Raw genomic sequence first — 21,359 nt, 5'->3', positions numbered from 1 at the left:
GCACGCATTGCCAAGAAAGTGTCTCATAAATACATAATGAAGATAGCAATCTGGATCCAGTCTCCTGTTCTCTCTGAATTGTGAAAGGAAAGCTGCCAGAAACATTCTTTACCAGAAATAACATTTATAATAGAAATTGTATATTTGCAGTAGACAAAAGAATAATTAAAAATCAGTGATAGCTAGATGTCTAAGTGATTATTTGCCTAAACATTATTTGTACCTTTTGAAAGTCCCCACTCTAATACTTACATCCATCTGTTTTGGTAATTTGCTTCATGCACTCTCTTTTTCCAGTTAATCCATTTTCCAGTATTTCGTTAGAAAAACAGTTAATTTTCAAGTACTTCAGGTGCTAATTTGCAGTGTCTGTCAAAGACTTGAATACTAAGTGCTTTTTGAATAATTACCAAATGTTGACAACCACTACAATGTATAATCAGCAGAAATGTTACAAGAAGTATGAAATACTCCTCACTCATATTTGCTCCTGGTATCCACTCTAGGCAGATGGGTAAGCAGGTCTCCATTAATAGCTTAATTTTAAATTAAAGTAAGAGGCAAAACCTGTCTTCCTCTTCTCCATCTTCCATGTTATTCATATTGAAGAGCAGCTTAATGATTTGTTATACTTTTACATCCACAGCAAGAAAAGACCAATTCTGACATCTTGACCCAACAATTCACATACTTTCTTTCCATTTGTCAGGAAAGGAAAAATGCCTCTAAGCAACACCTGTAACACTGAACTATTCAACAAATACAAATACATACTCAGATTTACTTATTCCTCTCCTTATTTGACAAAATCACATTCCCTCATCATGTCATGCATTCTAAAACCCCGTCCTTCTCACCATACGATTAGCCTATCTAATATGCATAACATGCAAATCAAGAAAACTGGAAATGCAAGAGAAAGAAACATGAGCTAAACCAGTCTGAGACTGACTTGCAAAAGTAGTAAAACCCCATACAGTACAGCTTTGGCATAAAGAAAAGGTCATGTCTCAAGAAGTGGACTGCTAAAGCTTGCTTTTTGAAAATGGGAAATACCCATCACTATAATACAGAGATTTCTGCAGAAAAATCCTTCTGGTCTGCAAATGAAAAAGCTAGGGTTAAGCCTCATGCAGTCAAAGGATCTGCTCCGCAGCAACACTACAGCTTTAAAGTAACTGAGGAATTGGGTTCCAATTTGTGGAGAAAAATGCATCTTTCAGCATAGAAGAAAGCACAAATTATAGAAGCTACTTTGCTTTTGACACTGCTGTTGTTACCTGGTCTCTTACTAGACTGAAACAGCAGTTGCCTTTTGAACATAATTTAAGAAAGCTGTATCTGAGTACTAGTGTCTCTGACTGTAGAGATTATCAATTTGCTCTTCTATCTCAAAACAAGAACTTCAATTACATGTGACAAAAAGGGGTACGTGGATACATCCTTCCAGTTTTCTGTTAACACACGTTATCCCTACCACTGACAGGTGTAGACTCACTTCTGCATTCTTCCTCATCCCCTGCAACTGCTCAACTGCCCTAAAAAGATTTAACCAATTCAAATAAACAAGTTAAACAAGAAGTGTTAGTAGCCTCATTTTCTATGACAGAATTTGTTAAAACACCATATTAATTATGCATGAGGATCACTAATCTATGGCAGCTCAAAAACTGCTAGCCAAAATAAATGGCTAATTTTAGACTTTAAGAGCCTGCCTCCCACTGCTACATGTAAAAGTTTTAAATGGGAAGGAGGAAGGAAATATATGCAATTAATGTTCTTCTTTGTAATGAGATTCTCTCACACACATTAGTGCTATAAACTTTCCAATAACTAAAGAAAGAGAATTCAAGCATTACTCTACAGAACTTCACATTCTTAAAAAAAATAAAGGAGTCTCTGTACAAAAATACAAACTTTGCAGCAGTAAATAATTTTGTTTATCTCTTCATGTTCAACCATCTCCTACTAGCAAATAGACTTCAGAGGTTTAGATCTGTGACTAACTCCATCACAGAATCACAGAATCATATAGGTTGGAAAAGACCTTTAAGATCATCAAGTCCAACTGTAAACCTAACACTACCAAGACCACCACTAAGCCATGTCCCTAAGCACCTCATCCAAACGTCTTTTAAATACCTCCAGGGATGGGGACTCTACCACCTCTCTGGGCAAACCTTTCCAAGGCTTGACAACCCTTTCAGTGAAGTAAAATTTCCTAACATCCAATCTAAACCTCCCCTGGCGCAACTTGAGGCCATTTCCTCTTGTCCTATCACTTGTTACCTGGGAGAAGAGACAGACACCCACCTCTCTACAACCTCCTTTCAGGTAGTTGTAGAGAGCGATAAGGTCTCCCCTCAGCCTCCTTTTCTCCAGGCTAAACAACCCCAGCTCCCTCAGCCGCTCCTCATCAGACTTGTGCTCCAGACCCTTCCCCAGCTTCGTTGCCCTTCTCTGGAGACGCTCCAGCACCTCAATGTCTCTCTTGTAGTGAGGGGCCCAAAACTGAACACAGCATTCGAGGTGCGGCCTCACCAGTGCCAAGTACAGGGGGACAATCATTTCCCTAGTCCTGCTGGTCACACTATTTCTGATACAAGCCCAGGATGCCATTGGCTTTCTTGGCCACCTGGGCACACTGCTGGCTCATGTTCAGCTGGCTGTCAACCAACACTCCCAGGTCCTTCTCTGCTGGGCAGCTTTCCAGCCACTCTTCCCCAAGCCTGTAGTGTTGCATGGGGTTGTTGTGGCCCAAGTGCAGGACCCGGCACTTGGCCTTGTTGAACCTCATAAAATTGGCCTCAGCCCATCGATCCAGCCTGTCCAGATCCCTCTGTAGAGCCTTCCTACCCTCAAGCAGATCAACACTCCTGCCCAACTTGGTGTCATCTACAAACTTACTGAGGGTGCACTCGATCCCTTCATCCAGATCATGGATAAAGATATTAAACAGAACTGGCCCCAACACAGAGCCCTGGGAAACACCGCTTGTGACCGGCTGCCAGCTGGAGTAAACTCCATTCACCACCACTCTTTGGGCCCGGCCATCCAGCCAGTTCTTTACCCAGCGAAGAGTTCACCTGTCCAAGCCATGAGCAGCCAGCTTCTCCAGGAGAATGCTGTTGCAAACAGCGTCAAAGGCTTTACTAAAGTCTAGGTAGACAACATCCACAGCCTTTCCCTCATCCACTAAGTGGGTCACCTTGTCACAGAAGGAGATCAGGTTGGTCAAGCAAGACCTGCCTTTCCTAAGCCCATGCTGACTGGGCCTGATCACTTGGTTATCCTCTATGTGCCCTGTGATGGCGCTCAAGATGATCTGCTCCATCAGCTTCCTTGGTACCGAGGTCAGGTTGACAGGCCTGTAGTTCCCTGGCCCTTCCGGCCTTTCTTGTAGAAGGGCGTCACATTTGCTAACCTCCAGTCAACTGGGACCTCCCCAGTTAGCCAGGACTGCTGGTAAATGATGGAAAGCAGCTTGGTGAGCACATCTGCTAGTTCCTTCAGTACTCTCGGGTGGATCTCATCAGGCCCCATAGACTTGTGAGTGTCTAAGTGGTGCAGCAGGTCACTAACCATTTCCCCCTGGATTATGGGGGCTCCATTCTGGTCCCCATCCCTGTCTTACAACTCGGGGGGCTGGGTACCCAGAGAACAATTGGTCTTACTATTAAAGACTGAGGCAAAGAAGGCGTTAAGTACCTCAGCCTTTTCCTCATCCTTGGTCACTGTGTTCCCTCCCCCATCTATTAGGGGCTGGAGATTCTCCTTAGCTCTCCTTTTGCTGCTAATGTATTTGAAGAAGTATTTTTTGTTGTCTTTTATGGCAGTAGCCAGAATGAGCTCTAGCTCAGCTTTGACCCTTCTAATTTTCTCCCTGCACAATCTCACTACCCCTTTGTAGTCCTCCTGACTTGCCCGCCCCTTCTTCCAGAGGTCATAGACTCTCCTCTTTTTCCTGAGTTCTAGCCAAAGCTCTCTATTCAGCCAGGCCGGTGGTCTTCCCCACTGGCTCGTCTTTCGGCACCTGGGGACAGCCCGCTCTTGTGCCTTTAGGACTTCCTCCTTGAAGAATGTCCAGCCTTCCTGGACTCCTTTGCCCTTTAGGACTGCCTCCCAGGGGACTCTGTCAACCAGTCTCCTGAACAGGCCAAAGTCCACCCTCCGGAAGTCTAAGGTGGCAGTTCTGCTGACCCCCCTCCTCACTTCTCCAAGAATCGAAAACTCTATCATTTCATGATCACTCTGCCCAAGACGGCCTCCAACCATCACATGGCTCACAAGTCCTTCTCTGTTCATCCAGCGGGGCACCTTCCCTAGTTGCCTCACTCACCAGCTGGGTCAGCAAGTTATCTGCCACACACTCCAGGAACCTCCTAGACTGTTTCCTCTCTGCTGTATTGTATTTCCAGCAGACATCCAGTAGGTTGAAGACCCCCACAAGAACAAGGGCTAGCGATCGTGAGGCTTCTCCCAGCTGCTTACAGAATAGTTCATCTGTCTCCTCATCCTGGTTGGGTGGTCTGTAACAGACTCCCACCACAATATCTGCCTTGTTGGCCTTCCCCCTGATTCTTACCCATAGGCACTCAACCCTATTGTCACCATCATTAAGCTCTAAACTATCCAAACGCTCCCTAACATACAGGGCTACGCCACCGCCTCTCCTGCCTTGCCTATCCCTCCTGAAGAGTTTATAGCTATCCATCGCCGCACTCCAGTTGTGCAAGTCATCCCACCGTGTTTCCATGATGGCAACTATATCACAGTTTTCCTGGTGTACAATGGCTTCCAGCTCCTCCTGTTTATTGCCCATGCTGCGTGCATTGGTGTAGAGGCACTTCAGCTGGGCTGTTGTCCGTGCCTCCTTCATAGAGGAACACCCCTTATGTGCTCACAGTTGCCTCAGTTTGAAGTCCACTGTCTGAAGCCCACTGGGAAGAAAAAAAAACAGTCTCCAGCCCTGTAACAGTTCAAATCTGTTTTCAGTCAAGTTCCAGGTAGATCTTTAGCAGTCATTTCAATGTAATTTGCTGTCATTTTTCCTTGACACTTTCCCGAGGCTCAGGAACCCAATGATAAAAATCACTGCATCTCACTTTATCTTTGAGGGTTTCCTCAAACCAAAAAAAAAATAAAATAAAAAAAAAATTCCAATTTAGTATCTTCCTAGAACAACCCCTAACCATACTAAATCGTTGAAATGCTTATTGTATGCTACTTCAACTGACTGTGTAAGGTGCATAGTAATCTCTGATATAGGATTCCAGAAGTCCAAAAACATTCTGAGTCAACTTCTCAAGATATAAGCAACTTGCAAACAGCATTTAAAACTGTTGAAGAGGATTCTCCTTCAGGCACTTTTGAAGGGGGTAGTTTTGAGACAGCACTTCTCTAGTTTTAGTCATTCTCGCATTTTACCAGGGAACAAGCTTTTTCTCCTATGCTACCCCTAACAAAATGACTTGTTATATATGACTATACTTGGAAGTTCTCAGAGGAAGAATCCTTCTAACACAGTAAAATCAAAGCTACTTTGAATAATTGGCCTTAAAAATCTGGTGATGAATAGACAGATAAAAGCCATGTTAATATATTTTTCTTCCAGGATTTTCAGAAAGTGAGGAACGACACTAGAATTTTCCTTCCAGTTTACCCAGCAAGTTAACACAGCAGCAGAAAGGAGGGCAAATGCAGAAAACTGCATGCATTGATCTTTCGCAAAAATGCCATCTTGTAAGAAAGGTCCTGGCACATGGCAACATCAGATCTAGAATTCTGGTTGCCAGCTACCTTCACTAAGCCTGTGGATTCTATTAAGACTCTGGTAGACAAATAAGCACAAATAAGTTCTTCAGACTATGTACAGTTACAAGGGGTTAAAACTATTAGAACTATATCTGGATATAGTTTAATTTAATTTGGATAATATAATATATTTAATATGGATATTAAAACTATATCCAAACATTGCTGATGCTTCAATAAACTGTTTGATAATATCCTTAATTCTCTTTTCCTGGTGCATGCATGCACACACAGAATTTTTTTTTTTTTTTAATCACATCCAACAGATTTGAAAAGCGATATATTTTTGGTTTGACTTGAATCAGTTCTTACTTTCCAGAGTATTAATCATTGTTCTACTATAATAGTCAAGGTCCTGCTGCCTTCTCTCAGAACAGAAGAAATGTAACATTGAAATATGACCCTTGGGCTTCTGTTCTTCCAATCCTTTATATAAAGAAAGGCCAAGAATTTGCTGTAGACTCTGTTGAGTTATAGGGTTTATCTCCCAAATGGGAAAGCTCCATACCTCATATGTGTCAACAAAAAGGAAGAAATATGAGAAGACGATTGGACAAATAAGAGCGACCTATAACTCATATCTGGCAGTGATGTATTGTATGTATTAATTGCTCAAAGAGCCAGATTTTCTTTTCACATTACTGTGAAATGTGAATTAAAAAAAAAAACCAAAAACCTAACTGATTAAAAACAACCACAGTTGAACACAATAAATGGAGCTAATATACACTGTTAATTGCCTTGACTTCTAAAAGCAACAAAGGTTTGTTTTTGATGATATTAGATTGAGAATGAGAGACACAGGGCATGACTGATAATTGGAGCTCAGTGAAAGTAAGATCCCAGTGTCTGAAAATCTGAGTGGAGGAGGCCTAGATTTTTCTCTGAGCAGGCCCACAGAACTGTATTTCTATGCTTAACACTGAACGTTTTAAAATGCATTAAGAGTTTAGGCCTCTGGTTCTAACAGATATCAACCCAGGCCTTTCTTTATTCATGAAAATATTTAAGCAAGTGCTTAAACCCAAACTACTCATGAATGCAATTCAGGAATATGCACACCAAAAGCTCATGCACGTTTAAATCTCATTAAAATACTTCCCTGAATCCTGACTGTGCTGCTATCCACAGCATGTATGAAACAGTGTTGTTTCAAGAGAATCATGGCAATTAAGTTGGAAGCTTAAGGCCTAAATTAACAAGCTATCAAACATGACTTGGTAAAACATAATCAGGTAACACACTTACCTTTTCAGCGTATTCGGACACTATTTGCTTGATCTCATCTGACTGGAGTCCAACAATCTGGCCAACTGTGCTTGCTGTCAACTTGCCCTGCAATTGTGTCAAGAAAATGTTGAGAGTTTTGGAACTGCCTGTGCTTTTTACATGGCAATTTCCCCAAGCTTTAATTTTAACAGAAATGTACAAAACCTTTACACTGGCTAAAAATCTCTTAATCGTAAAAGAAGACCAAGAAACATTCCACCCCCCAAAAAAACTTCACTGATGGAAATTTCTCACTTACAACCTTTTAGCAAACAACAGCGGTAATCTGAATTCAGATTTTCAAAAACTTACTTCAAATTGTATTCTGTATACTGAATTTTGCATGCGCAATAATAAACTCACTTTTAGACCGCATTTTAAGCCAAACTATAAAAATGCAGATGTGTGAAAGAACACACCTTTCAAATTGGATGCACATACAAAAACAATCTTTGAGTAGAACTTAATTCTACAGTGGATTTCAGTAGAAAGCATGTCAACCAACTTTGAGACTAGACTAATTACTACCTTTTCTTCTGTGACTTCAGCATAAACAGAAACAATGTTTAACAACAGATCTTCCCAGTCCTCTCACCCAGAAATCAAAATGTAAGAATTTTCAAAATTACAACAGCCTAAAAGTTCCATTATATCAACATCTATAACCAGTTAAGAATTTGAAAACAAGATACATATCCAGTATTTTCAGTGTCTTACACTAATGGTGTTTTTTATAAATATTTATCAGTGCTTTGAAAAACACCTTGAAATGCATACAATTTTCCTCCACTCTCCTGAGTAAAATGATTACTCCTCTGGATAGCTTCACAAGATGAATAAAGTAAGATCACAGTGCATCTTGGGTAGCTGCACCGTGATGTCTTTCCCCTGAAATTCTCCTTGTAGAAACCATTTGAAAGAGGCACTTATCTATATTGCTTTTACCATTTCAAGGCAAATTATTAAGTCATCAGCCTCATAAAAATTACTGTCTTCCTAATTCAACCATGTTTTCTCGCACTCCCTTCATGCAAATTTAAACGCAGTCATTCTAAGACTTCAGACTTGCCATTAAGCCAATTTTAGGAATAATTGCCATAACCAACCATAGTTTAAACAAAGCTGTATCAGTTTTAAATGCTGCTTACCTCTTCTGTTGCCATTGCAGCCATTCCAGTCATCAGAGTTTTAATGCGAAGCTACGGCAAAATATGAGGAATTACACATAATGATTTATCTTTTATTATTTATTTCTGCCTAGTGACAGGAACACATGTATACAATTCATATCATATAACACATGTATTTTAGTGCATGTAATGGGACAGTAAGTCTATGAAAGTTAAAGAAGAGGTGGCTAAAGTTATCATGTAAGGGAAAATTCCTTATAACAGTACAGGTTCACTCAGAGTATTCAGTTCCCACTATCAACTGAAAACTGACCTCTTAAAAATGCTTGGATTCCAAAACAAAAGTTGATTTTTTTGGTATTAAACATCAACAAACATTTAATTTTGTGCATCAATTTCAGGTTCCATATTCTCCTGCAGGAAGCAACTCCCACTTCAGCTAAGCATGGAAATTTTTCTTCTTGCAGAGAATGACTGGGCAGTGATAACTGCTGCCCTCCCCCCAAGTTAGTAACATCCATGCCTACTGTGTATATGGCACACCTCTTCAGCAGCCTGAAGGTCATCTTCATCACAAGGCTCAGCTTTTCCTGCTGCTGCAAGCCCTGGAGGTAGCGCAATTTTTTTATCTTCAGCCTTTTAAATAAAAATTAAGAAAATACTGTATCTAGTTCCAGTAATCTAAAGTATTAAGACAACATGGAGAAAACCGGAATATAGCTGTTCTGTTTTTATGAATACATGTTATCTACTGGAACATCCTCACGCTCAGATTCATGCAAACTGAGGTGTAACCCTCACTGACTTCATAAGTATTCCAGCTGTTCAAGACAGTGTCTCTGGCTTGCTATGGGCACATCTGGCACAAAGATCCCTTATTCCACAACCTTCTAAGAACTACCAACCTCACAAGATAACTGGCTACCCCAGAATATGGCTGCTATATAGGAGAAAGCGCCTTTTTTTTTTTTTTTTACATAAATCATTTTTTTGTAACTTAATATAATTTAATATTGGTATAACAAATATGCAACATAAAAAAGTCCAAAATTGCCTAGTTCAGTCAGAATTCATACCACTAAAATTATGAGAACTGGTGACACAGACAAAATTTCTAGGTCACTCTATTGTACCACTAACCTGACTATTTAATCTTCCACTTCTGCCTTACTGGTGACTCAATTCACACAACAAACATGACAACCTTCTAATATACAATATTCCAAAGTCAGTAAAATTTTTGAAGAAACAAAATGAACTCTATAAACATGACTGTAGCCTGGCAGTTACTTTGAGAGGAAAAAGAGGTATGCCTAGATTTGAAAACATCTCCATTTATAAAATTTAAATGCTAAATTTGTATGTGAAATATTGAGCTAATGAAGAAGGGCAACCTTAATGTACTCAGTGTATTGCTGGGTCCATGACATGCTTAATGCATTTCTTCATTATCTCTGTCTGTAATAAAAGCTTGTAGCCAAAGTAATATCTGCACTGAAATAATAAAACTGCGAATACTCTGACAAGGACATTTTATGATTCCATAATCACCAAAAGCACAGCAAGGATGCTACTTTTCAAGAGGCACCATGATTTATTTATGGCATGGTATCATGTTTCTCTAAGACGTTAAATAACCTGTTATATAATAAATGCCTACAAAATTTCTTACCAAGCTGAATGGTTCTTTAAAAAGAAAAGGAAAAAAACTCTTTAATGATCACATCATGGAACACTTAGTTAAAAGATACTCATTAAACAGATAGGGTATGTTAATTACCTCACATTAAAAAAGAAAACCAAACCAAACACCCAAACCCCCTTTCTTCTAAGTGAAAAATGTTTGCGAAATGTGATCTTTGAGTACAGATGAAGGAAATGCTTTAGAAAAGGAGATAGTAATCTGCATCTTCCATGGCATGCAGATTTTTAGTTCCAGTTAGCCATTTTTAAAAGGTGGTAATAATAGAATTTATAGCTGTTTATTCTGTTGTATTCCTTTAAGAACTTACAGTAACCAATGCTCCAACAAAACCAATGCAATTATTCTCACAATATGAACATTTAAAATGAGTATATTTTTACCTGTTCTGTTTTCCCTGCTTGTCTACTAAATCCGTATCTCCTAAAAGAACAATAGTAACATGAAAGAAATACGTTTTTGTTTACAACTTCCACAAATAAATTAAGTTTCTATCAGTTTTCAACATAAGAAATGCACTAGAAAGTGAATCATTTAACAAAACCAACAGCCAGGTTCAGGTTAGTTTTAGAATGCTTCAAATAAACTAAATAAGCAGGTAGTGCAGCATATTTATAGAATAATTTCAGCTCCATCTACTCCTTCCATTATGATTTGCAAATCTAGACTGTTCATAAAATATTGTCATGTAAATCTCATGAAAGGAAAAAGCAATGCTCTCTTTCCATTTGGAAGTTAATCCTCAGCTACTATACTTCTGAATTCTGGAAAGGCCTCAGGAAGTTGTCAGTGCAATCTCTACTCCCAAAAAACATTCATGCTTGTGTGCTTTGGTGAATCTTCAATTTCTTTCTGAAGCATGGTGTTCAGAGCTTTAAATATACACTCAAATAAACTGTTTTAGTTCTGTTTTTTTGATGGAGAGGGAAAATTGACATTTGAGTTTTGTTAGTTTGGAAATACTACCTTAAAGATGTTAAGTAGAAAGAAATTTTAGATACGAGTAAGCAGTCATCTTCAGTATTACGAAGCATTACACCCAGCATGTACACAGATATGAAAAGAAGCGATGTTCCCAATTGACTGACTAACAGCTACAACCGTTTAACTCCTTAACTACTGCAGAAGCAGGACTATTTACAAGCCTTTTATGGCTAAAAGTTAAGTGATCCTCAGCAGCAGTATTAATTGTCACCAGTTCTCCATTTATTCAATACTCATACTTAAGAGGTAAATTCAGTCACATTTTATTACAGCCTAACACCAAGTTTTCAGGAATTCCCCAACATTAAGTTCTCTCTGCATTTTAAAGCTTAGCAGTACAAAGAATGTGGCAGAGCACTACCCTCCCACAGAATATGCATAAAGTTGTATTAGTATAAAAGCATTTGTAATTAATATTGCCATTATCGTATATGTTTGCTTATCTTTTTGTAAGAGCACAATTTTATTTTCACACAGATAACTGCATCCAAGTAATAAACTGCACCAGAACAGCAGTAACAAAAACTTAAACACCAGTTATATCAACAGAGAACCCAGATGCCTCCCAGGCTTAACATTTCATATCTGTTATCAGAACTGACTTTGTACTTTGCTGAAGACTGATTGATAATATGCAAAGATGTGGCAATGAAAGCCCTTAGCTGAAACAGACTATGCAACTGTGTGGAAAGATGCTCACTGGCATCACTCTGCTCTCAAGCCAGACTCTGGCCTACCACATTCAAGCTCATTTATGATAACCTTTAAGATGGAGGCCACAGGATCAAGAAACGATTTAGCATATGGCACCATCACTGGCTGTATCTGAATAACGCTGCATTTGGCATCAGGACATTGCAAGACCCTATACTATTTGTTGAACTGAGAAAATTAACTTTTATGATTAGTGTGATCTGAAAGGAGCCATTTCTATGACAAGCAAGGGGCATTTAGGAGGAAAAAAATTCCTCTACTCACAATTTTCTACAACTGCCATCTACATGCAGTAAAAGAATGAAAGGTTCACTTTAACTATTTGAAATCCAAAAACATTCAACTCTACCCCTAAATCTACCAAAAATTTACTATTTGCCTTTTTCAGTAGTGTTCTAGTTGCCCTAACATTGTTGAAGAGTGGACAGTAATCCATACTGCCCCCACAGATTTCTGTATGTATCTCTGAGTCCTTGTACTCGTTATTTTATTACTAGGTTGACAGCAGACATACTATCATCCTCCTTAAGAGTTTCTTTGTCTACCAAAACACATGAAGCAGACATTTGTTTGGCTCACTACTGTCATTTTCTCAGATGTTCTTTATTTTTGCACTGTATCAGAAATATTTTTCTGATCAAGAGTTTTATGCTGAGAATTCATTATGAAAGCATTACCAAAACACATTCGAATCTTGCAACTATCCTAATTTTCTCCCACTTCCATTCAATTCATGTTAAGCTTTTCACACCAAATAACTAACTGTATTTGTCTTCTAGTAAGTGCTGTCCTTCATTCATATCACCAATTTGAATAATCGGTCCAGCAAGTCTTCTGTCACGCTCCATGCCCTTCAAACACCAAATACCTCTTCTCTGTTTGTTCTTCTGCTAGGACTCTGCAATGTCATCAAGATCATCTCAACAAATACTGTCTTGAAGAGGCATTTTCCTTCCCAAAATTCACAAGTTCTTGGTCATCTTTATTAGTCCCAAACCACTCCTCATATCTATGTACTGATTCACACTATACAACAGAAGAGCAGTTCCCTTGTATCTTCAATGCCTTTTCTGTTATTTCCTCCCTCTGTACTTCAACTTTTGCCGTCATCCATTTTCATTGGGTTTTTTATATTAAAGATTTATGTTTTTCCAGCAGAAATGAGCTTTACTTAGGTCTCAACTGTTCCACAGTACCTAAAGCTAAAACAATTTGTGAGGATCTATAGAAAACATGTTCTATTTATTTCACTTTTCAAGCTAGATTTCCAGTTTTGCCTTTTTTAAACAAAACTAAAATTCCTCTAGAAAAATCATACACAAAGATTCCCTTAAACTGCATAAACTATTTTATACTCTTTTTATTTATTAGGAGATGTCTATTGATACCAATATGTAGTAATGACACTGAAACAGCACAAGAAACTATAAACAGACAGGAGTACACCACTTTGTTTTTCCATACCAGCTCTTTGGATTCCCATTGTGAGCACTGATGAGGTATCAATGACCTGATCTAAATCTAAAGATTTCAGCATGCATGTCTTCCACCGAAGAGTCAGGGAAGAAATCCACATGCCAAGTAGAATAATCCCTGACACCGTCATCAACTTGCAAATTCAATTTTCATTGGAGAGGGAAGAATTGGACTCTGAAATGGATGAAGTAAATCAAGCCTAATTCCTTACTAGCATTAGAAAAATTATTTTTCTAACATTCTAAGACTCATTCAAGACTACAGCCCACAGAGTCTGTGAATGCTATGTTAATAAAATTAGCTGTTTAACATATATAGACATATATATGTTAACATATACAGGCACTGTATTTCCTTGTAGCTCTGTTTTGAATGGATTAAGTTCATTAGAGCAGCCAGTCATCTTAGGCTTTTAAATCAGCTTGCTATACTTCAGATAACTGCACTGAACTCCACTGATGGTGGAAGGAGGGGAAAAGTTCTACAGTTAACCATTTGTATATAAAGTTTATTCAACGTTAGAATAGCTCTGATGAGTAACAGGACAACCAGATGTCTCCCAGTAGTTTCATTCCACTAGGAACACACAGAGGATTTCATCCCACTTTAAAGGAAAATAAGCTGAAAGATGTTAATTTGTCCATGCTGCCCTCACAAAATACCACCATGAATGAAAGGAGAAGATCATAAGCAATCTGCAATCAGGACACTTGCTGATCTCAACTGTGTGTCACGGCAAATGCGCGAAAAGGGTAAAAGGAAGGTACTTAAAATAATGAGACAAAAAAGAAAAAAAATCTATGGCTTTGTGGGAGAAGAAGCCAAAGAAGAATTCAAATGTCATTTGTAGTCATTAAATGCTCAGACAGCAGACAAGCTGTCCATAACACTAAACTATGAAAAGAAAATAGGAAAGAGAAACTAGGAACAGAAACTCTGTAACATTATTTGTATGTGTTTGGAGAGGTCTCTGTAAACTAGAGGGACTTCCAAAGGTAATGGATAAGTGCAAACCTTGGTAACTTTGTCTCTATATAGAAGTTTGCAGAAAGTAAGAAGATAAAGCACTTAACCATGACTCAGCCTCCTGATGTAGCAACCACATTAGAACTACAAAAAGAAGCAGTAACTTCAGCTCCTTTTTCCCCACTTTGCAGGGACTGCTTGCAAAGAGGCAATATTGATTGACAGACGCTACCTAGAAGCATCATGAATTTAAGCCATTTTCATGAAGCCAAGAACAAGTATGTTAAATAAACATACCCTACCAGCAACATAAAGTCAGAACTTAGGCTCCCATTGTACAAAACATTGTTCATACATATGAGGACTGTCCAGTCCCCAGAGAATTTATAGGGTAAGCAAACAAAATCTGAAACCAAACAGGAGTGAATCTGAAACAGTTTGATTCTCAAGTAGTAGCAAAAAACCTCACAATCCAAATTTTATACAGAATGCTTCTATATACACACAATACAAAACCCACAGACAATTAAATGAAGCCTTTCACCTGCCATATTCCAGAAGCGTAGCATGAACCTTTGATTCCTCATCTAGCAGTTCTTCAGCTCCCTTCTGACGTTTATATTTTCTCTGGGGTTTGTAAACCTCCTGTAAGACAGTGAATGAATGCAGAGCTTGTAAAAGGCTTTTCTAAAATAAATGAAGGCTTGTTATCTATAGCGATACATAACTCAATACACTTACCCAAATAAACGTCCTTCACTTTCTCTTTTGGGAATTACATGATAAAATCTTACTGAATTTACTTCTAAACAATTTGCTATAGGACCAGACTTTCCAGGTTTTAAAAAAATTATAAATGGGTGTTTAAAAACAAGTATGATTTCTTTAACCACTTCCTCCATCACATTAGAGTCAAAAATAACAAAATCAACATCCATTTAAAAAGGCTCTATGATTTAGCTGATAATGCCAGCGTCTAGAAATGCTACCTCCTTTGAGAGTTAATTCTATTTTTAATCTCTTATTAGATAATTAACTGTAATTATCATCTACTCAATGATCACAGGTTACAATGGAATTAAAGCAGATTTTATTGCAATTTAAGGAACAAAAATATCTTAAGAAGTTTGATACTAAAATAATTCGATCTCATGCTAGCCCAATGTGATCCTATAGCTGGACAACAGGCCATCAAATAAAACAAGAATTCACAAGTACTATTTTGTGCTGATAGAGCTACTTCTAATTTAAAAACAAAATGGAAACAAAAGTACAGAGCTGCTATCCTGACTGTTAACATAAACACAACTGTTATAGCACTGTAAATCTGGCCTATATTAAAGTACTTTTTTTTCTTCCTCCTTCCATATAGATCAACTATGTCACTATAAAAGTCTGAATAACAACATTAGAAAAATTATTCTGCCTCAAGGACAAACAAAACAATACCAAAAACCAGACCAAACACAAAATAATCATGAGACCCTCAGCTTTCCCCAAATTAGAACCAAGATAACATTTACTTTGACTGGAATAATTTTTGCTGTTTGTTTGGTGAAAGATTACGGCGCAGTAAGTCTGTAATGCAACATTTCTGTTGCTGGAACAAAGATTTTGAAGTTAATTGAAGTCTAGCATTTAGTGCTATCCTGCTAGCAAGGATACTGAAAAAAAACTAACCAAGAACCTGTGGTCTCAAAGATTTTTTTTTTACTGCAATTGATATTTTTTAAAAAGTGTCCCCCCCAATCAACTAGATGACATTTTCTCTTCTCCTTTTTCTGAATTGAAATTCCAGCCCTCATCACAGCAGAGAAAAACTTCAACATCACCATCAAATAACCAGCAGCAAAAGGGAACACCCCCCTCTTCTGGTCTGTTTTACATTCATATCTTCTCAATTCTTTGAGGGCGAGGCTCAGAATGCTCAGAACAAATATGTTACAAAAACAAGAGTTGAAATCAGAGCTTGGGCTTTCCATATATACATTTAACTTCAGAAAACCCTGTTCACATGGGACAAAAGATTCAATGCAAGAAGTTGCAAAGATTCTAAAAGAAAATTAAAAAGGAAGATTATTCTTTTGCTTGATCTGACTTTTTGTACAACACAAACTATTATTTTCAACACGCAATTCCTGCACCATAACATTGCTGAAATAGCTTTCAACTTTTTTCAAAGACACATAATACCAAAGCAGAGATTTCAAACAAGTAAAAATGGACAGTATTCCTTGGCAAGTTTCTCCTAAATTTGTCAGTTACCCTTTGCAATTTTTACTTCATTTCTAATCTGAATTTCTGTCATCTTGGTTTCCAGCTATTAAATCTTGCTACATTTTTGCCTGTCACATGAAAAAGCTTTTTATGATCAACAATCTCCCACAAAATGTACTTTCACACCTACAGAAAAGCAATGCAAGTCATAAAAGCAATTATAGCTTTTACAGTGGCATTCTATATTATATCTGTTCTATATAAAGTGTAGGCATCATACCATAAACATTAGTCTTGGCATCAGATAATTGAGTAGCTGAGCAAAACCACTGCAAGATAATCTCAATTCACTACATAGTCACCTTTCAGTGGCAGTAGTTCTTATTCCAATAACCATTACTGATATTTAATATTCCCTTTTCTAACCTTTAGACCTGGTCGTGACCATAAATCTCATTGTATCGTCCCCTTGCGAAGAGCAGAGTAGGTCCTTAGACCAGAGTTATAATAATGAATTCATACAACAGACTAATCTTTCAGACTTGCTGGTCCTCTTTTACACAAGTGGATTTCTCTTCCAATTGCAATGCACAATCACTTAAAGGTGACCTGTGAAAAAGCCTTCATCTAATAGCCACCTTCTCCTTCTTCCAGTTGCTATGGACAGATAGGAAAGCTTGTGCACTTTCTCCCCTAAAAATTCACTGTGTGTTCTTCTAGAGTGCACTCATGTCTTGATGCCTTAAGAGATCTCATGAACTAATCTTCCATTAAGAAGATGAGGTGCCAGCTGCTGAGAAATAATCCTGACAGAGCTCATATATTTAAGGAAGAGGTGTTTGTCTAATGATACCCTGAGCAGTGATGAACAAATGTCGAAACTTTATCTACCATGAAGATGCACCTAAAAACTAGAGATCTGTGATCCAGAGGAGAAGACAGAATACACCTTTATCAACCCTACAGATAGAGATATTCAGAGATACTCGGACAGGCTAGCTGAATGGTGCAAAATACCACCAAACTTTTAAGACTGTACCTTGTTTTCCTTTCCATTATCTGTTTCATTCTTGGACCCTGAATATGGAACTATTCCCTTAGCTGCAGAACTAGACACATGCATATCTGATTCCAGGACCATGACCTATGAATTTTAAAGTAACAACGGCTCTAATACAGTGGGCAAGTGAAAACCAATTCACTGGCTTCAACCAGCAAAGAAACACCTGATCTGGCATACATGTACCTGCTTCACCTTTACCATGTCATTCTCTGTGAGCTCTAAAAAGCAATTTCAGAAAACACAGAATCATAGAATCATTAAGGTTGGAAAAGACCTCTAAGATCATCTAGTTCAACTGTCAACCCAACACCTCCATGACTACTAAACCATGTCCTGAAATGCCACATCTACACATTTTTTGAATTCGTCCATGGATGGGGACTCAACCACCTCTCTGGACAGCCCCTTCCAAGGCTTGACAACCCTTTCAGTAAAGACATTGTTCCTAACATCCTCCAGTCTAAACATCTCCTGACGCAAATTGAGGCCATTTCATCTTGTCCTATCGCTTGTTACTTGGGAGAAGAGACCGACACCCACCTCGCTACAACCTCCTTTCAGGTAGTTGTAGAGAGCAATAAGGTCTCCCCTCAGCCTCCTTTTCTCCAGGCTAAACAACCCCAGGTCCCTCAGCCGCTCCTCATAAGACTTTTGCTCCAGACCCTTCACAGGCAGCTGTGAAGACACAGCAACAGCTTTGTTGCCTGTCTTTGGACATGCTCCAGCACCTCAATGTCTTTCTTGTAGTGAGAGGCCCAAAACTGAACACAGCATTCGAGATGCGGCCTCACCAGTGCCAAGTACAGGGGCACGATCACTTCCCTAGTCCTGCTGGTCACACTATTTCTGATACAAGCCAGGATGCCATTGGCTTTCTTGGCCACCTGGGCACACTGCTGGCTCATGTTCAGCTGGCTGTCAACCAACACCCCCAGGTCCTTCTCTGCTGGGCAGCTTTCCAGCCACTCTTCCCCAAGCCTGCAGCGTTGCATGGGGTTGCTGTGACTCCAGTGCAGGACCTTGCACTTGGCCTTGTTAAACCTCATACAGTTGGCCTCAGCCCATCGATCCAGCCTGTCCAGATCCCTCTGCAGAGCCTTGCTACCCTCAAGCAGATCAACACTCCTGCCCAACTTGGTGTCGTCTGCAAACCTACTGAGGGTGCACTTGATCACCTCATCCAGATCATTGATAAAGATATTAAACAGAACTGGCCCCAACACAGAGCCCTGGGGAACACTGCTTGTGACCGGCTGCCAGCTGGATTTAACTCCATTCACCACAACTCTCTGGGCTCGGCCATCCAGCCAGTTTTTTTAACCAGTGAAGAGTACACCCCCTTAAGCCATGAGCTGCCAGCTTCTCCAGGAGAATGCTGTGGGAGACAGTGCAGGTAGATATGTAACACGCAGGCAGATACGTTAAGGAAACTCAACCAAGCACCATGGGACTTTGGACAAGGCACTTGAACTGACCTGACATTTACTAGGTAACTGCACACTGAAAGTAGATTGCATTCCTTCTTTTCAGACAAGTTCTCCTAAATAAATGCATTAATGAAACAGAACAAACTTAAAACCCCAAATTATTAGAACATAAAAACTGAGCCTTGAAACCTCTGTTCCTCAGCAACCAAAGGGATCCCTTCATCACTGTTAATCAAATATCTTCTGGTTGTTTTTAAAGGACACTAAAAATTCTAGGTACTGGTGTTTCATAAAAGCATTGTGATTACTTTGTTTCTGTCTCTTCAGTGACAAGGCTGGTACCAGCCACTTGGATACAGAATCTTCAGTGCTATTTAAAGACAATGCAGACAGAAAATGGACACACTTGAAACACCTGAAAAATTAGGACAATTATTCGGAAAATTGCAAATAAGCAGAAGCGCAATGAATTGCAAGTGCTACTTGATACAACACACATTTGGAATTTGCTTTCTTACACGGGTTTGCATTCTCTCTCAATTTAAAGGGTTATACAAGTTCACAAACAAAACAATAATACCCATTTACAAGGGGAGCTAACTTGTAAAACAGAAAACAGATCTCACTGGAAAGACAAGTGTTGCTGGTTGTAGTAAAAGACTCATTGTAAGACTGCTAATAATTAAAAAAAACAACCAAACCATGGGGAACAACAGTTAGAGACTGTAATTGAAATTTTCAAAGCAAGAGTAATTATTCAAATAGATTAACAAGGGATTTGCATTGGTCATCACCTGGAGACTTTCATATCAATGTTTTTTTATAAACATACACTGTAACTCAACCACATATATTAGGCTCAGCAGCACTTAGGTCGTTAATATGGAAAAACAACTACCTCCAAAACATGACAAAACAGTAAGATGACTTGTCTGGTTCATTATGCAAACTATCGTATAGCTTGTTATACTGGCACTTAACACCTCTATCCATGGGCAAAGAGTTTAGGGTGTCTAACTAGAGCCACCTGAAATAGCACTGATTTTCTCAGAAGAGTGGGGTTTCACCATCTATTGAAGAGCCTTGGAAGTGTCCCATTCAAAACATACCCAGATTTCTCATCCCTTTTCAAATGCTGGCATGTGAATTTATCAAGATGGTCAAAAAAACCCAAAACAAAACAAAACAACCAACCAAAAAGGTAGAGAACTGTTAGAGTCAGAAATGGCAAATTGATAGTCACAAGCAAACAGGGAAATTAGAGGGAAAGCAAGGACAGAAATTCAAGCTGCTAGCTAGGCATCTGAATTCAGGTATGAGACAGTGATATAGCCTATGTATTTTACATGTCACTCCTGGTACCGTTCATGAACAAGCTTTCAAAAATATAAACAAACAATTTAACCAAGAGTTAGAAGATCTGCATCTGAAGATGGAGAACACAAGCGATACCACCTTTCCCAACCAACATTTGCTACTTGAAGAAAACGTTTCCAAAGTAGGCTATGTATTTTCACTGTCAATTACAAGAAGTAAAAAAGAGAAGTTCTGAAATACAGACATTTAAATTGAGGAGATCATTGCCATTTTGATTAATTTCAAGATAAATAGTACAACTGCTGATAGCTTCAAACAAACACTTGTCTACTGAGGGTTTAATAGCCTGTAAGCTACCTTGTGACTTTTGTTTGATAGCGTGGAACTCCATACTCTCCGTGCAGGCAGCTGATACGGTTTATCTACTCATACAATGCACACTTAAAAGGTTTTCAATCTGATATGTTGGCATTTGAGACCTGTTCTAAGAATGAAGCTCAACATGTAACTTAATTGGGACCTTCTCATGAGAAAACCCAGTATTGGCTGCATTAAACAGAATTAACCACCACCATTTCATTATTAAAACCACTTGCTTCTTGATTATAAAGATCTAACATACTTACAAAGATATCAGTAACAGTTTTGATAGCCTTCTCTTTTCTTTGCATAAATTCGTCATCCTGCAAGACATTAATGGAGGTGATTAAAAAATACCAGGAATGGAGATTAAATCTCGAACACTGTAATGAGTTTTGCAAACAAAGTTGTCAAATAGTTTCTAACTGAGCTGCCCAATTATTTGGTGAAGTGTTAGTGATTTCCTGTAACACAGAAAAATACTTGCTTCTCTCATCAGATAGATAGGTAGGTCTTTAAAACTGTATCCAGATCTGTAGTCTTTCTGCTCTCTGCTTATACAGTACCTGACACAAATGCAATCCCAGCCCACTACTGGGATCTCCAATCATTACTACATTATGAAGAAATGAAGTTGGGCTAGGCTTAATGTGGAAAAGAGAAGTTTCCCCTAGTGTTATTTTAGTTTCTAAGCATTAAAAACAATCAAAAAAACCAAAACAAAATCCAGACACCTCAAGCTAATAAAATCCATCTGTCTTTCCCAATACTAGGGACATCTACCTCTAATGCTGTTACTGAATTAGAGACAAAACTTGGGTTCTAGGTTTTAAATATGGAATTGCCTTCGGATATTCACAAACAGAACTGATGGCTCTGCACTATAGGCACAAATCCAAGCTCATTCCAGCTCTCCTCCT

General features: G+C 38.7%; 1 protein-coding gene across 1 annotated transcript in view; it reads right to left on the bottom strand.

The window, feature by feature from the left end:
- The window catches only part of CCDC93 (CCC complex scaffolding subunit CCDC93), a 58,638-nt gene that overhangs the window by 24,950 nt on the left and 12,329 nt on the right, over positions 1 to 21,359 (bottom strand). The window contains exons 6-11 of the mRNA XM_075511726.1: positions 20,706 to 20,762; positions 14,600 to 14,700; positions 10,299 to 10,338; positions 8,757 to 8,849; positions 8,232 to 8,282; positions 7,063 to 7,149 (exon numbers count right to left, since the gene is read on the bottom strand). Coding sequence (XP_075367841.1) covers positions 7,063 to 7,149; positions 8,232 to 8,282; positions 8,757 to 8,849; positions 10,299 to 10,338; positions 14,600 to 14,700; positions 20,706 to 20,762 — 429 coding nt within the window. The remainder of the gene's footprint in view (positions 1 to 7,062; positions 7,150 to 8,231; positions 8,283 to 8,756; positions 8,850 to 10,298; positions 10,339 to 14,599; positions 14,701 to 20,705; positions 20,763 to 21,359) is intronic.

The sequence above is a fragment of the Mycteria americana genome, chromosome 9, assembly GCF_035582795.1.
Source record: "Mycteria americana isolate JAX WOST 10 ecotype Jacksonville Zoo and Gardens chromosome 9, USCA_MyAme_1.0, whole genome shotgun sequence".
Lineage (NCBI taxonomy): Eukaryota > Metazoa > Chordata > Aves > Ciconiiformes > Ciconiidae > Mycteria > Mycteria americana.
Note: the sequence above shows the minus strand (reverse complement) of the source record. Positions and strands in the feature narration are given on the sequence as shown.